Raw genomic sequence first — 15,572 nt, forward strand, 5'->3', positions numbered from 1 at the left:
ACTTTACTTGGTATGGACTCCCCGTGTCCTCATGAAACAAGCCACCAAAACGCTTACCAAATACGGCAAAGGGACCAATTTGGTCCACTGGATTCTCTAAGCCCACATCTCCATTCACTTTTAGTGTCTTTGATTTTGGAATCATGATCATTTTAACAGCAACGTTCTTCTGAAACGTCCTTGAATACACAGCACGTTCCCACCTTCTAATGGCATAGCATGCACGGCCAACAGAAAGGCCCAGGTTGCTCAAGTGGGAGTACAAACAACCCTTTCCTGACTGATAATTTGAGCACAGCCATTAGCTTGATGGTGGAGATGCGGGGGACTGGGCTCTTTTCACTCACCACTCCCCCTCAAAATCACTTTTGACATGTTTTATATTCCTCCTTCAAGTTACAGAATTACCCCTGATGCCGCCCCCCCCCCCCCCCCCCCCCCCCCCCACTTCCCAAACTCCATATATGGCCTCTGCCTTAGACAAATGATAATCAAAAGATTAATGGGAAAAAAACCATTTCTGATCCAAACACTTTAAAACATAATACACAATTTCAAAGATAATTACAGAAAAATAACATTGGTGCCCACTTTCCAGGCATTAGCCTCTGACCACAATTCTTTAGCTGCCTTGAACAAGAAGACCAAACTGTCGTAACTCTGCTGAGAGAAATGAACAGGCCAAGTCAGTGGCTTCACTTACTGGGTTATGCAGAATTCTTTTTCCAATTTGAGCCTTACAATCTTCATCTATCCCATACGAGTGCTAATCATGTGAAGGGAGAGGTAATTACATTTCATTCTGCCCACCTGAATACGCTGTCAGAATTAGTGATCCCTTTTCTGCTGCAATAATGCAGTCATAATAATACGGGGAACGCAATGGCGTAGTGGTATTGTCACTGGACTAGTGATGCAGAGACCCAGGGTATCGCTCTGGGGATCCAGCTTCACATCCCGCCACAGCAGATGGTGATATTTGAATTCAATAAGAAACAAATCTGGAATTGAATCCATCTGGTTCACTAATGTCCTTTAGGAACCACCCTGGTCTGGTCTACGTGTAACTCCAGACCCCTCAGCAATGTGGGTGACCCTACAAGGCACTCAAGTTTAAGGGGCAGTTCGGGATGGACAATAAATGCTGACCCAGACAGCAATGCCCACATTCCATGAATGAATAAAGTAAATATATTAACAGAGTGACCAGTGCTGGTTCTTCAGCTGGATAATAAACAATATACTATTGGAATCGATGGTTCAATGGCATTCTGTTTAGCCCAATCAGCCTCCTTGCCAAAGTTCCCTATTAATCAATTCCAAAAACTGTATGTGCTTGCAAGCAACAGCATCATGAGCGGCTGAATATCAAGGATCTTCCACTAGAAATACTTGGGTTCGATGGACCTCTGTGTTTTGTTATGAATTAACAGCACAAAGAATTCCTACTGAATGGGCAAGACATTGAAGCATCCCTCCCCTCCTTCACACTGCACATCAATGGCAGGAGATATCAATGCTCCATTCACTAACTAAAGGGGCTGGTTGGCCAGTTTTCTCCGTGCTCCACCAACAAGGTGCAAGAAAACCGCTCATTCAGGTGTTTGGTCGGTATATTCCTGGAGATTCACTGGTGCATGTGAGAGAAAGAGAGAGAAAACAGGCATTGGGTGGGTGAATGGGTCAGCCTCACATTGCATCTTGCATCATGCACTGATCCAACCGGATGGCATTACACACAAGGGACATCGGCAAAACAGTCTATAACTCTTTAGTTGGAGCATATACTATTACGATTTAGAGATCTAGGATCTCTCGTTCTCTTTCTTCTTCCCCCCCCCCCCCCCCCTTTCCACATTCCAAAGTTCAGAAATCAACTCTTTTTGCATGTTGGGTTGATAGATGTCTAAATAGGATCCTGAAGTTGGTTCTCTATGTCCTCTTTATTTCTGACTTTGTTGGGAGACTGCTGTGCCAGTAGTCTGGATTATCAAAGGCATGAATGTCAGCCTCAGTAACAAACACAGTACTGTCATCCAGGTATTCAGGGTTCTGCACGATGTTCACACAGCCATTGAGATAGGTCCGTTTGTTCATGTACTCATATTCCTGGTGATCATTTGGTTTGGAGTCAGATTCCTTTTGACTCTCGAGTGACTGGCTATTATTTAAGGGATCGACTTCATTGGCAGGCTTCAGACTCTCTGTAGACACAAGAGTAATACTTATGAATTTTGAGAAAAATGACAAATGCTGAGAGATTTCTTTTCTGCTTCACTACTATAAGGCCCTGGCTCATGCTGGTGTTCAGTTCCTTGGACCACGACTATCCTACCAGAGAGGCATCACAACCAAGCATTACCCTGTCCTCATTTGATGCCCACATGCTAGTGTTTCCAGAAGTCATCACTGGATAGTACTGAAGAGTGGAAGTCCGGTCTGATTTCTGTCACCAGTTCGAAGCCCAGTGAAAACCAGGTGCCTCAGAACATGTCATGGACTGAAACCAGAACTTTCCCTGGTCTTATATCTCAGTACTAAATCAGATATTGCATTTACCTGCTGTTGCATTTGGTGGTTTGGGGGGGGGGGGGGGGTGCAGTTACCATGCTGCAGGATTTTTATATCAGTTGGAGAAAGCAGAGTCTGTGACTTACAATTAAATGGAAGAACAACCTTGCACTTTATATCGCACCTTCTCACATTTTCAGAGCAAACCCCCAACCCATGAATTACTTCTGAATTACAGCCACACTACTATCCAGGCAACTGTGCACAGCACTATCCTACATTCAGCAAATTAGAAAAATGACCCGTTAACCTGCTCCTGGCAGTTTTGTTTGAGGGAGGATTGTTGGCCAAGACAATCAGTAAACTCCCTGCTCTTCCAAATAGTGCCGTGGGATTTTTACTGTCCACCAGAATAAGTAGGCGAGGCTTTGTTTTAACATCACATCCAAGCTGCATATCCCGACAATGCAGTGCTCCATCTGTATCAAGGTACTGTCAGCGTCGGTTATGTGCTCAGGTCCTGGAGTAACATTCAGACCCACAAACCTCTGGCTTAAGTGAGAAATCTACCACTGATCCCAACTGATACATAAATTACACCAAATTTAAAGGGGCAATTTAGTTCCTCTTTTAATTTCTTGAAAAACAGCACTTTCTCAACGTTTGAGAGTCCTCAAAGACTTACCAGCTGTCGAGCTTTTTTGTTCTGGCATTACATAGCCATTAATATCCACCTCTGCTTCATCAGATGGGGAAATCATCATGTTTGTGCCATTGGAGAAACGTGCACTGCTGTCCCTCGAGCGGTGGCCACGGAGTTGGAGCGTTCCGTTCAAAGATATGTCTTCGTACAGATCAAGCGAGGATGCTGTACCTCGGCCTTCCGAGGACTCCGAGATAGTTCGAGTCGTGGACTCATTCCGTATCCTTAGGGAACGCTTTGACCCCAGATCACCATTCTTCATCCCACTCTAACAAATGAAAAGGTCACTTTGTTATATCTCACCGAATCTAGGAAAAGCACACATTCTTCCTCATTATGGATTAAAGAGGAGGGCAGCACAGTGGCGCAGTGGGTAGCACTGCTGTCTCACGGCGCTGAGGTCCCAGATTCGATCCCGGCTCTGGGTTACTGTCCGTGTGGAGTTTGCACATTCTCCCCGTGTTTGTGTGGGTCTCACCCCCACAACCCAAAGATGTGCAGGCTAGGTGGATTGGCCCTTCTAAATTGTTCTTTAATTGGAAAAACTGAATTGGGTACTCTAAATTTATATTTTTTTAAATTATGGATTAAAGAAGAACTTTATTGTAGGGATAGCTACCTACTCCCTGAGCCTCAGGTCATTTTTCTCTATGTATTGAATTTTGTTGCTGCTCTCCAAAACTTTGATTCCAGCTATTAAACAGCGAGTTTGATACTGATCAAGGAGATGTATTCACAGACCATTAAAGGCCTTTCTTTTTTAAATGTATGGTACATGTCCCTGTTTTTCTTTCCAAAGTAATATTCTCTCTCTCATACTCTTATTTTTACTCTCATTTACAGTTTACCTTGAACTATTGAACAATCTGCTCACACACCTCCATCCACTAGGTGGAACTCACTGAAGTTATCAGTTGCACTCACTCTGACACTTAATGTCATGCTTTAAGGATTTTCAGGATCATTTTCTCTGCTCCTGTTGCAGAACTTCAGACGGGGACAGCACACATCAGGCAGTGTGCCCAATTCATAGCTCAAAGAATTCCCCGATTAAATCATCTGAAGACTCATTCAGGTTACAAATCAGGAGCAAATCAGGAGTTTCCCAGTTGTCTGAAGCTCTATAACGAGAGCACAAATTTAAATGTGACCTCTTCATTTTTTTTAAACACTGCTGGTGGGACGTCTCAGGACAACATCATGGGACAATGAGCAGGCAGTTTACTCTGCATCTAAAGCTGTAGAAGTGCAGCTGACTCCCTCCCTCCATCCATCCATCACCTGTACTCCAGAGAAGCCTGATACCCCCAGTAAAATGAGAGTCTAGGATTCTGCTATCAGGAAAGTTGGGGCAGGTTTGATCAAATAAACAGGGGAGCAAGTCCCAAGAGGCGATGGTCGGATCCTGTGCCATGATTCAAGTGAATATTTTTTTCTCGCACTCCATGGCTGGCCGAAGGAAGACAGCGAGTGGTAGTGGATGGAAAGTATTCCGCCTGGAGGTCGGTGACCAGTGGTGTCCCACAAGGATCTGTTCTGGGACCTCTGCACTTTGTGGTTTTTATAAATGACTTGGATGAGGAAGTGGAAGGGTGGGTTAGTAAGTTTGCCGATGACACAAAGGTTGGTGGAGTTGTAGATGGTGTTGAGGGCTGTTGCAGGTTACAACAGGACATTGACAGGATGCAGAGCTGGGCTGAGAAGTGGCAGATGGAGTTCAACCTTGATAAATGTGAAGTGATTTATTTTGGAAGGTCGAATTTGAATGCTGAATACAGGGTTAAAGGCAGGTTTCTTGGAAGTGTGGAGGAACAGAGGGATCTTAGGGATCTATCCACGTACATAGATCCCTCAAAGTTGCCACCCAGGTTGATCGGGTTTTTAAGAAGGCGTATGGTTTTCATTAACAGGGGGATTGAGTTTAAGAGCCGTGAGGTTTTGCTGCAGCTTTATAAAACCCTAGTTAGACCATACTTAGAATTTTAAGTCCAGTTCTGGTCGCCTCATTATAGGAAGGATGTGGATGCTTTGGAGAGGGTACAGAGGAGATTTACCAGGATGCCGCCTGGACTGGAGGGCATGTCTTATGAAGAAAGGTTGAGAGAGCTTGGGCTTTTCTCACTGGAGCGAAGAAGGAAGAGAGGTGACTTGATAGAGGTGTACAAGGTGATGAGAGGCATGGATAGAGTGGATAGCCAGAGATTTTTCCCCAGGGCGGAAATGGCTGTCACGAGGGGACATAATTTTAAGGTGATTGGAGGAAAGTATAGGGGAGATGTCAGAGGTCGGTTCTTTACACAGAGAGTGGTGGGTGTGTGGAATGCACTGCCAGCAGAGGTGGTGGAGTCAGAGTCATTGGGGACATTTAAGCGACTCTTAGACAGGCACATGGACAGCAGTAAATTGAAGGGGTGTAGGTTAGGTTGATCTTGGATTAGGATAAATGATCGGCACAACATCGTGGGCCAAAGGGCCTGTACTGTTCTATGTACATATTTTTCACCTGTCTTGCTGCCAACACCAAGCACAAGAAAAATAATTTACTCAAAAAATATAATAAGAATAATCTTTATTTCTTATAAATGGGCTTAAATTAACACTGCAATGAAGTTACTGTGAAAAGCCCCTAGTCGCCACATTCCGGCACCTGTTCGGTACACAGAGGGAGAATTCAGAATGTCCAATTCACCTCACAGCACGTCTTTCGGGACTTGTAGGAAATCGGAGCTCCCGGAGGAAACCCACGCAGACACGGGAGAACGTGCAGACTCCGCACAGACAGTAACCCAAGCCGGGAATCGAATCTGGGTCCCTGGCACTGTGAAACAACAGTGCTAACCACTGTGCTACCGTGCTGACTGCTCAGTGATTGCTCCTCATTCGGGATCTAAACATCATACAGATATGTCCATTAAAATAATAAGATTATGAATATTCTGCAAGATCCTAATTATTTTTAATAGATGTTGTATTTGATAGTTTTCTTGTACGTACAGGAAATGATATTTTTGGCATTGTTTGTTGGAAACTCTGAATAAACCTCTGTGTGCCTACCTGTCGAGAGCCGTCTGGACCAATCCCATTCATTGGCATATACCCTGCTGGCAAACTGTTGCTCTGCAAAAAGAAATGGAAACAAATTTGAAGTGGTATTTGTTAACAAGAACTGTGCAGTCAGTGATGAACCAACAATCAGGCCTCAGAATATTAGCATACAAACTCTGAATGCGTTGCTTTGAAATTTCTCTCAGTTATTGAGCAAAGGAAAAATTGCAAGGAAAGGTATTTCAGATCAACATGTTAAGGATTTACACATGACTCAGCGAAGGTATAATTTTATGGCTAGGGTCATCGATTAATATCTATTAATACTAAAGGCACCAACTCTTGCTCTAGTACAGATCCACTGGCGTAGAGTAATCCTCTCAAGTGGCCAGTTCTTTACTTACTGGCCAAGATTGTAGGGGGTCGGTTAGCTCAGTTGGCTGGATTATGATGCAGACTGATGCCAGCAGCGTGGGTCCAATTGCCGTACCAGCTGAGGTTATTCACAAAGGCCCTGCCTTCTCAACCTTGTCCCTTGCTTGAGGTGTGGTGACCCTCAGGTTAAATCACCACTAGGTAGCTCTCTCTCAAAGGGTAGAGCAGCCTTTGGTCCTCTCGCACTGTGGCAACATTTACATTTTACATTTATTAGGCCATAGAGGAAGGAAAATCAAGCAAAGCTGAACCTAACGTCACTCAATATTTACACACTAATCAGCAGGGGCCATTGGATTGTGATCAGGAGCAGATATTTTTCTCCCCAAGCCCAAAGGTTCTACCCCAGCTGAGGTCATCCAACTCATGTGTCAATTCTAGGATTTTGTTGGTCTCTACCCGGTAGTTCAGTTACCCACTGAACCATCCAGGATTCCACCATTTCTCTCTTATCATCACTCTGAAAAATGACTGGTGGGATCTGACTTACAGCTCTGTACATGGAACTGGTTGATGTAAAAGATCAACACAGGGTGACTGATCTTGAAATTTGCTTTAGCTGCCTATACATTGCTGCTCATTTTGTTCTGACTCTGAGGAACAAGTGTTCAGGAGCTGCCTCCCTGTGTTTACACCATTAATTCTGACCCCTCTGTCTCGGTGGCGGGCATACACTCGGCTTTCAGTGAGTCTTTGACACCAATAAAATCAGTGACAGAATTGGTGTCAAGAGCCAGTTACCCAGAATCAAAATAAAAACACCAGTGTGGAATGGCTTCTCCCTCCTTGTACGGGGTTCTCTCCACTCTTTCCATACTTCCTTTGTGTTGCAGTCAACTGTCAGGATATGCGTTTGGCTCCTTATGTTCCACTTCATGGCTTGACTATGAACTAAGAAAAACCCTCTAGCATGAGATAGTCTGAAACCAAAACGTTGAGTAATTTCAAGAAGGAATTATATATAGCTCTTGGGGCTAAGGGAATCAAGGAATATGGGGGGGAAGGCGGGGTCAGGAGATTGAACGATGATCAGCCATGATCATAATGAATGGCAGAACATGCTCGAAGGGCTGAATGGCCTCCTCCTGCTTCTATTTTCTGTGCATGTTTCGATGTATGTTACTATGATGGACAGAGATTCAAAGCACAGGAAACACACAACAGTTTAAGTTGCCTTGTGGCATCAACATTTAGAGCAGGTGAGAGAAGAGGACCGACTGTCCAAATTGATTGCTCGGCACAAATTCCTTGGTTTTTATTCGTTCATTTCATACCCTGCTGGATTCAATCCTCAATCTGAATCCTGATGCTGGCCCATCCACCACGGTTGCCATTAAATCCTCATCCTCATCGTAATCCACTAAGTCTTCCTCCTCATACTCGCGCAGAATTCTTTGTTCACCGGCATGTGTGTTGTTGGCCCGGTCATCACCCTGAGGAAAGATACGGAAAGGTTCAGGAAACAGCTGGTGGGTTAGGTGAGGCAAAGAGTCCTGCTGTTACTCCATCAGAATACACGCAACAGTTTACCACTAGAAGGCAGTCCACCCCTAACTAACTCCCTCCAACCTGCACAAAGGTAGATTGAGAATTCAGAATGGAAATAGGAAAACCTGCAAAAACATTCCATCTTAGCTGTCAAATTAAAAATACAGAAGGAACCAAACCAATCTGTAACACTTGTGGCGTGTAATGTTCTCATAAAGGCTCAAAATAGCTCAGTTCGTGTGCCTTTAGTTACTGTCTGTGCATCACTGTGTCTGTAACTAAATTAAAATTTATTTAAAACTTTGTGTACATAAAAGCAACAGTTTGATGTTGATAGTTGCCTAAATTCTAAAATAATTAAATGAAAGCAGTGGGAAATCTACATAAACTAGCTCTGTACTCGAGAGCTGCAATCTCCTCCAGTTCTATAACCACCTCTAAGTTTGTCACTCTTTTAACACTAGCTTCTTGTCTTGAGCATTCACCATTCCTATTTACCCCACCATTGGTGGTCGTTCCTTCAATTGATTAGGTCCTTTGCTCTCAAATTCCCTTCACAAACGTCTTCATCTCCTTTAAGACTCTCCTTAAACCCCATCTCTTTGGACCAGTTGTGGTCACCTGTCCTAACATCTCCTACCTTGACTCAAATGCTTTTCTTGTCAATATTCTTGATTGCGCGATGGGGCATTTTTCTACATTTAAGGCACCATATAAACATTGGAAAGTCCCCATCACAAATTTTATTCCCTAGTCACGACTCCATCCCTCTTTGCAGCAATGTTCTGCACCTGAAGCAGGTGGTGCTCTAAGCTCCATGCAATTCAAAGAAATAATTCCGCTTTTAAGAACTCCTCAAAAATAACATTAGAGGTAGCTGAAAGAATGTTGGGAAAATTTGTTTCAACATTTGAGAGAGACATAACGAAAACAAACCTCAATAACTAGGTATCTGGCTGGATCTCGAGCCATGCGGGAAAATTCTGCACCGAGCTCTTTGAATGTTGGCCGACTGTCCTCGTCGATCATCCAGCCTGATTTAGGATTTAGAAACATGAAGAAAATCACATTTGTTGCACCTTATTTGTTTATTGAGGGAGGAAAGCAGAAGACAGGAAAGCTGAAAGAGGAACTGCTCCTGGAAAATCAGTAATAACAGAAAGCGCAGGATAAACTCAGCAGGTCTGGCAGCATCTGTGGAGAGAGAAACAGAGTTAACATCGAGTCCACTGGACTCCTCTTCGGAACCGAAAGATCAATTCTCATTTGTGACCAATGACGGGACAGTCTGAAGTGTAGATGTCTGAAACACTAAGGTCCAAGGAGAAAGGGAAAAGCAGAACAAGCGACAGTCAGAAGCAGTGCTTTAGTGAGGCAGCATGGAATTTCATTAGGCTTAAATGCCTGTCTTAATCCATGTCAAGTTTTCCATCACATCTGTTGATATGAGAATGGATGAGCCATGATCCTTTTCACAATGAAGTTGTCTGCTGTCCTAACTGTCTCAGCTCATGTGTGAAGAATAACCACTTAGATAATACGCTAGAGGGCTTTGTAACAAAAAACATCATGGTAAACCTTTTCAACTCTCTCTCATTACAACCCACATAGAATACAACAGCTTGTCCTAAAGCCTACCTGATCAGCATTTTAGGATCATTTCATTTCTTAATTTTATTGTTGCTGTTTGAATGTGAATGTCATTTTAACTGGATGGGGTGAGCTGAATACATTTATTATTCATTTAAGATTCAGCTATAATATAAGTTCTACGTGCGCTGATACAGTCTCTTTTAGTAAGCAGCAGACTTTAGTAAGCAGAGGGGGCTGGACAGAGTAGATCAGGAGCAACTATTCCCACTCAGAAAAGGATCAAGAACGAGAGGGCACAGATTTAAAAGGGATTTTCAAAAAAAGCAAATGTGATGCAAGAAAAAATCTTTTTCACGCAACGAGTCATTTGAGTCTGAAATGCACTGTCTGGAAGTGTGATGGAGGTAGGTTCAATCAAGGCATTCAGGAGGACATTAGAGGAGTATATGAATAGGGTGGCGCAGTGGTTAGCACTGCTGCCTCACAGTGCCGAGGACACAGGTTCAATTCCAGCCCCGGATCACTGCCTGTGCAGAGTTTGCACATTCTCCCCATGTCTGCGTGGGTTTCACCCCCACAAACCCACAAAATGTGCAGGGTAGGTGGATTGGCCACGCTAAATTGTCCCTTAATTGGAAAAAAAAGAATTGGGTACTCTAAAATTTAAAAAATAGATGAGGATATGAACAGAAACAATATGGCTTATGGAGGAAAGGTAAGAGAATTGGCAGCAAGTCATAATACTCATTTGGAGAGCTGGTGTAGACATGATGGGCTCCTTCTGCGCTGTAATAATTCTGTGATTCGGTGTTATGACATGAATGAAAATGAAATGAAAATCGCTTATTGTCACGAGTAGGCTTCAAATGAAGTTACTGTGAAAAGCCCCTAGTCGCCACATTCCGCCGCCTGTTCGGGGAGGCTGTTACGGGAATCGAACCGTGCTGCTGGCCTGCTTGGTCTGCTTTCAAAGCCAGTGATTTAGCCCTGTGCTAAACAGACATACTTCACAGGCAACTTCCCTTTTAAGAATTAATTTTATTCTCTGCACTCCATACCAAAATCATTTCTTTCCAATTAAGGGGCAATTTAGCGTGACCAATCCACCTACCCTGCACATCTTTGGGTTGTGGGGGTGAGACCCACGCAGACAAGGGGAGAATGTGCAAACTCCACACGGACAGTGAGCCCAGGCCAGGATAGAACCCGGGTCCTCAGCGCCGTGAGCAGTAGTGCTAACACCAATATAATTTCTAAGTAATAATTCCAACTCTGTTTCTTCCAACTTAGTTGGTTGTGAGACCAGACCTTGTTGACTTGCCTTCCATGCTTTTTGTGTGTGAGGAATACTTAAGTCCAGATCTTCTACTTTTCACAACCAATTTTGGAGCAATTTGGGATGGGAGGATAGCAGGAAACCTGACAGGGAGTCGTTGCGCAGAATCTACTGCCATTTCCATGATTTTCCAGGAATTAATGGCTGATGTTGGAAATGTCCACTCGCTGTTGGATGGGTGTGTGAAAACAATTGATTTGTGGAAATGAACCACCTTGACATAGTCCCCATCAATAGAACCGTGGCACATCAGGAATAATGTTGGATTCCTAACAGAAGAGGGGGTGTGAAAATTTAAATTAGATAGATTAATTGGATTATTTGCCTTCTTCAAGCAATAAAACCGGAAGGCGATAAATGATTGGATTAAAATGACTACTTTCTGTAAAATGATCTGTTCAGCATTTTTTACTTCGGAACTACTTGTATCGTATTGGAAAACAGTGTCGGAATATTTAATTGCACTTCATTAACTAATAGGAGATCAGTGGGAATTGAACTGACTAAATGTCAATGTGCTATGCAAGGGTTGTCATTTATTTACATCTAATTCTCTGGTCTTCACTCTCTGGCAATTAAATAAAAAGTTCCAGAATTGATCCTCTCAAGTTGCTTTCAAAGTTATTTTTAATCACATACTTACATTTTACCATGACCATGTAGACATCAACGGTACATATATGAGGCTGTGGCAAGCGTTCACCTTTCTCCAAGAGACCAGGGATTTCACGAACGGCAATTCCCTCGTATGGTTTATTACCAAACGTCATCAGTTCCCAAACAGTGACACCTGTGGAGAGCACACAGTATTTCAAAGCTGGGAACCCAGTGCTCGAAATCAGTTAAAGGAATCTGATGAACATTGGTTACTTTCTTGTTATTGCACAAGTGTAGGCAATGGAGCTCAAGGTCACTTCCAGAGCAATGTGCACAAGTTGGACATACAAGCTTAGAAATTGCTGTTGATGCAACCGAACGATTAATTTGAAAATTACTTTTGGCTTTTGAGGGTTTCAAAAGAAGCTGCGAGACATGGGTTTTCCTCATTTTAGTGGGGGAATTAAAACATGCACTTTGATGCTTACACCAATGGATCAGAAGAAACAATATTCCTCATTACAGACTGTGCTCCAATTAGAAGCCATTCAAACATTTGGGGCAGCACGGTAGCATGGTGGTTAGCATAAATGCTTCACAGCTCCAGGGTCCCAGGTTCGATTCCCGGCTGGGTCACTGTCTGTGCGGAGTCTGCACGTCCTCCCCGTGTGTGCGTGGGTTTCCTCCGGGTGCTCCGGTTTCCTCCCACAGTCCAAAGATGTGCGGGTTAGGTGGATTGGCCATGCAAAATTGCCCTTAGTGTCCTAAAAAATAAGGTTAATGGGGGGGTTGTTGGGTTACTGGTATAGGGTGGATACGTTGGCTTGAGTAGGGTGATCATTGCTCGGCACAACATCGAGGGCCGAAGGGCCTGTTCTGTGCTGTACTGTTCTAAGTTCTAAGTTCTAAACAGCTGAAATTGTGCTGGAGAGGCCAAGGCGGCTGTTAATGGAGCAATAAAGCAGAGGAATTGAGGGCCACAAAAAGCCAACTTTTCCAAACAGGCGCTGGATGCAAGGAGCGGAGGCATTGTTTGGAACTGATGGCCAGTAATGGGCGAAGATGGGAGAAAGTGTGAATGCAGCAGCAGTTGGGGCCCACAGGAGCGGGAAAAAGACGTCAGAGCCCAAGAAATATACTACAGCCACTCTTATAGTGAACAGGCCTGAACACAAGAAGTCCTCTCCTTGAATACTGGAAGGAGCAAACCAGTTGGGTTAGGTTCTTTTGGTACTGTCCAGCCATCATTAAAGCAGGACAAGAAATGCTCTGTCTGAATGGCACTTAGAATGTCCATCAACTCCCAATTAGGAATTGTGTAAGGGGACCTGTGTGCATAGCAACAAGTCTTAATGGTGGTTCACATATCCTCAGTTGCCCCCAAGCTGCACCTATACTCTTTGGTGTACTTTTCTTAGCCATATATTATTAATATCTCTAGTATTGATCTGCTTACATGGCAGGATAGCTTTTGTTACAGTCAGGGGAGACAGTTCAAACTGCACCGATTTCCTCCTCACACCTGTCTGTCAGCAATGGGTGTTTGAATTAATTTTTAAAGATTAAGCGGTGTTTTCCCAACCCTTCGGGTTTTGTGATCCAATTTTACTACTGATCTATAGCAAACTCAGGTTAGGATTAACTCAGGTTTGTTTATTTTACACTCTCGAAGGGTGCGCAAAGTCCCCCTCCGCTCATTCACACAGTAAAAGGGAGGGAGAGAGAAAAGGAGGCTTACATGACATGGACCACAGAAACATGAATTGTTTCATGTGAGTCTCAAATTCCAAAATCAGAGTCCAGTGGGGAATTTGTTCACGTAAATGTCTGAGTTCGACTGGCTGAAAACCGGCGTTGTCTCTTAAAACAACAGACTGGCTATGAAAACCAAAGATGTAACTGTAAGCTGCCAAGGCGGCTGGAGGCTTGGGTCATGTGACTATCCATCTCCACAATGACTTCAAAAGGAATGTTTATCCAGCGTCTGGAATTGATTGATTAATTGATATTTATTGTTACGTGTACCGAAGTACAGTAAAAAGTATTTTTCTGCGGCCAAGGGAACATACACAGTACGTACATAGTAGACAAAAGAATAATCGGCAGAGTACATTGACAAATGGTACATCAACAAATAGTGATTGGTTACAGTGCGGAACAACAGCCAAACAATTTATTTTTGTTTTTTTATAAATTTAGAGTAACCAATTCATTTTTTCCAATTAAGGGGCAATTTAGCGTGGCCAATCCACCTCGCCGGCACATCTTTGGGTTGGCAAACACAGGGAGAATGTGCAAACTCCACACAGACAGTGACCCAGAGCCAGGATCATACCTGGGGCCTCAGCGCCATGAGGGAACAGGGCTAACCCACAGTGCCACCGTGCTGCCCAGACAAGGGCCAAACAAGAGCAGCATAGGGCGTCGTGAATAGTGTTCTTACAGGGTACAGAACAGCCCAAGGGAGAGTCATTGAAGAGTCTGGCAGCTGTGGGGAAAAAGCTATTCCTATGTCTGGATGTGCGGGTCTTCAGACTTCTGTATCTTCTGCCTGATGGAAGGGCCTAGAAGAGGGCAAAGACTGGGTGTGAGGGGTCTCTGACAATGCTGTCTGCCTTTCTGAGGCAACAGGAGGTGTATACAGAATCAATGTGGGGGTGGCAAGCTTGTGTGATGCGTTTGGCTGAGTTCATCACATTCTGCAGTTTCTTGCGATCTTGGGCCGAGCAGTTGCCATACCAGGCTGTAATGTAGCCGGATAGGATGCTCTCTGTGGCACATCTGTAGACATCTGTGAGAATCGATGCAGACATGCCGAATTTCTTTAGCTTCCGTAGGAAGTAGAGATGTTGTTGGGCTTTCTTGACTGTTGCATCAACGTGAGTGGACCAGGACAGACTGTTGGTGATGGTGACCCCCCCCCAGGAACATAAAGCTATCGATCGTCTCCATTTCGGAGCCATTGATGTAGATGGGGGGGGGGGGGGGGGGGGGGTTGTTGTACTACGCTTCCTGAAGTTGATGATCAGTTCCTTGATGTTCCCAACATTTAGAGAGAGGTTGTTTTCAGTACACCATGCAATCAAGTGATCTATCTTCCTTCTGTAGTCTGATTCGTCGTTGTTTGAGATATGACCCACCGCAGTCGTATCATCTGCAAACTTATAGATTGAATTGGAGTTGAACTAATTGGCTTTAGTTTCAGGACTGAAGAGGTTTCAATCATTAGTTGTTGAAAGGGAAGCCATTTATGTTGATGGTCTGACTTTTGGGAAGCCGTCGTTTCAGCAGGCTCACTGATTCTGCTAGTAAGGTTGGCATACCAAGTGCAAATGAATCTCTGCAGCTCTCTTTGCAATTGGTCTGAACATTCCCAGGTATAATGAGAGTCTGTTAGTAGCTCTAGGCATAACAAGGTGTGACATTCCAAAAACTAAGAAAATAATTATTTTTTCCTTGAAACTCCTGGGGTTAGCTCCCAGTCAGAGGGTCAACCCTATGATCATGTGACCTGTATCAGCCATCTTAATTTTCCTTGTTCAGCAGAAAAAGTCCAGTTTAGAAATAAAACTAGCAATAAGGATAATATTTTTAAACATATAGTGGTGGGTTTCTTTCCGTATGATAGGAATCCAGCATTATTAATAGGAGAGAACACACCCGTACCCATTTGCTGGTCCCAAGTAACTTAAGCAGTTGATTGTTTTCGAGGAAGCCACCCTGCAATCAATTAGCTGGATAGGAACATTGAGGAAGAGGGGGATGACAAAGGCAGGTTTGATCCATCATAGCAAGCACCATAATACTCATGTCCTGCAATGCTCTGCTGAGTGACTGTCACAAACAGACACTCAACTGCAGTAG

At 43.8% G+C, this 15,572-nt stretch overlaps 1 protein-coding gene across 2 annotated transcripts in view; it reads right to left on the bottom strand.

The window, feature by feature from the left end:
- Positions 1-1,092: 1,092 nt before the first annotated feature.
- Positions 1,093-15,572, bottom strand: part of LOC119958182 (receptor tyrosine-protein kinase erbB-4-like) — a 182,972-nt gene continuing 168,492 nt past the window's right edge. For both annotated transcript variants that reach the window (XM_038786532.1, XM_038786533.1), the window contains exons 23-28: positions 11,755-11,901; positions 9,119-9,216; positions 7,969-8,127; positions 6,269-6,331; positions 3,197-3,482; positions 1,093-2,204 (exon numbers count right to left, since the gene is read on the bottom strand). In XM_038786532.1, coding sequence (XP_038642460.1) covers positions 1,933-2,204; positions 3,197-3,482; positions 6,269-6,331; positions 7,969-8,127; positions 9,119-9,216; positions 11,755-11,901 — 1,025 coding nt within the window. In that variant the 3' untranslated portion in view covers positions 1,093-1,932. The remainder of the gene's footprint in view (positions 2,205-3,196; positions 3,483-6,268; positions 6,332-7,968; positions 8,128-9,118; positions 9,217-11,754; positions 11,902-15,572) is intronic.

This window comes from Scyliorhinus canicula, chromosome 28 (assembly GCF_902713615.1).
Source record: "Scyliorhinus canicula chromosome 28, sScyCan1.1, whole genome shotgun sequence".
NCBI lineage: Eukaryota > Metazoa > Chordata > Chondrichthyes > Carcharhiniformes > Scyliorhinidae > Scyliorhinus > Scyliorhinus canicula.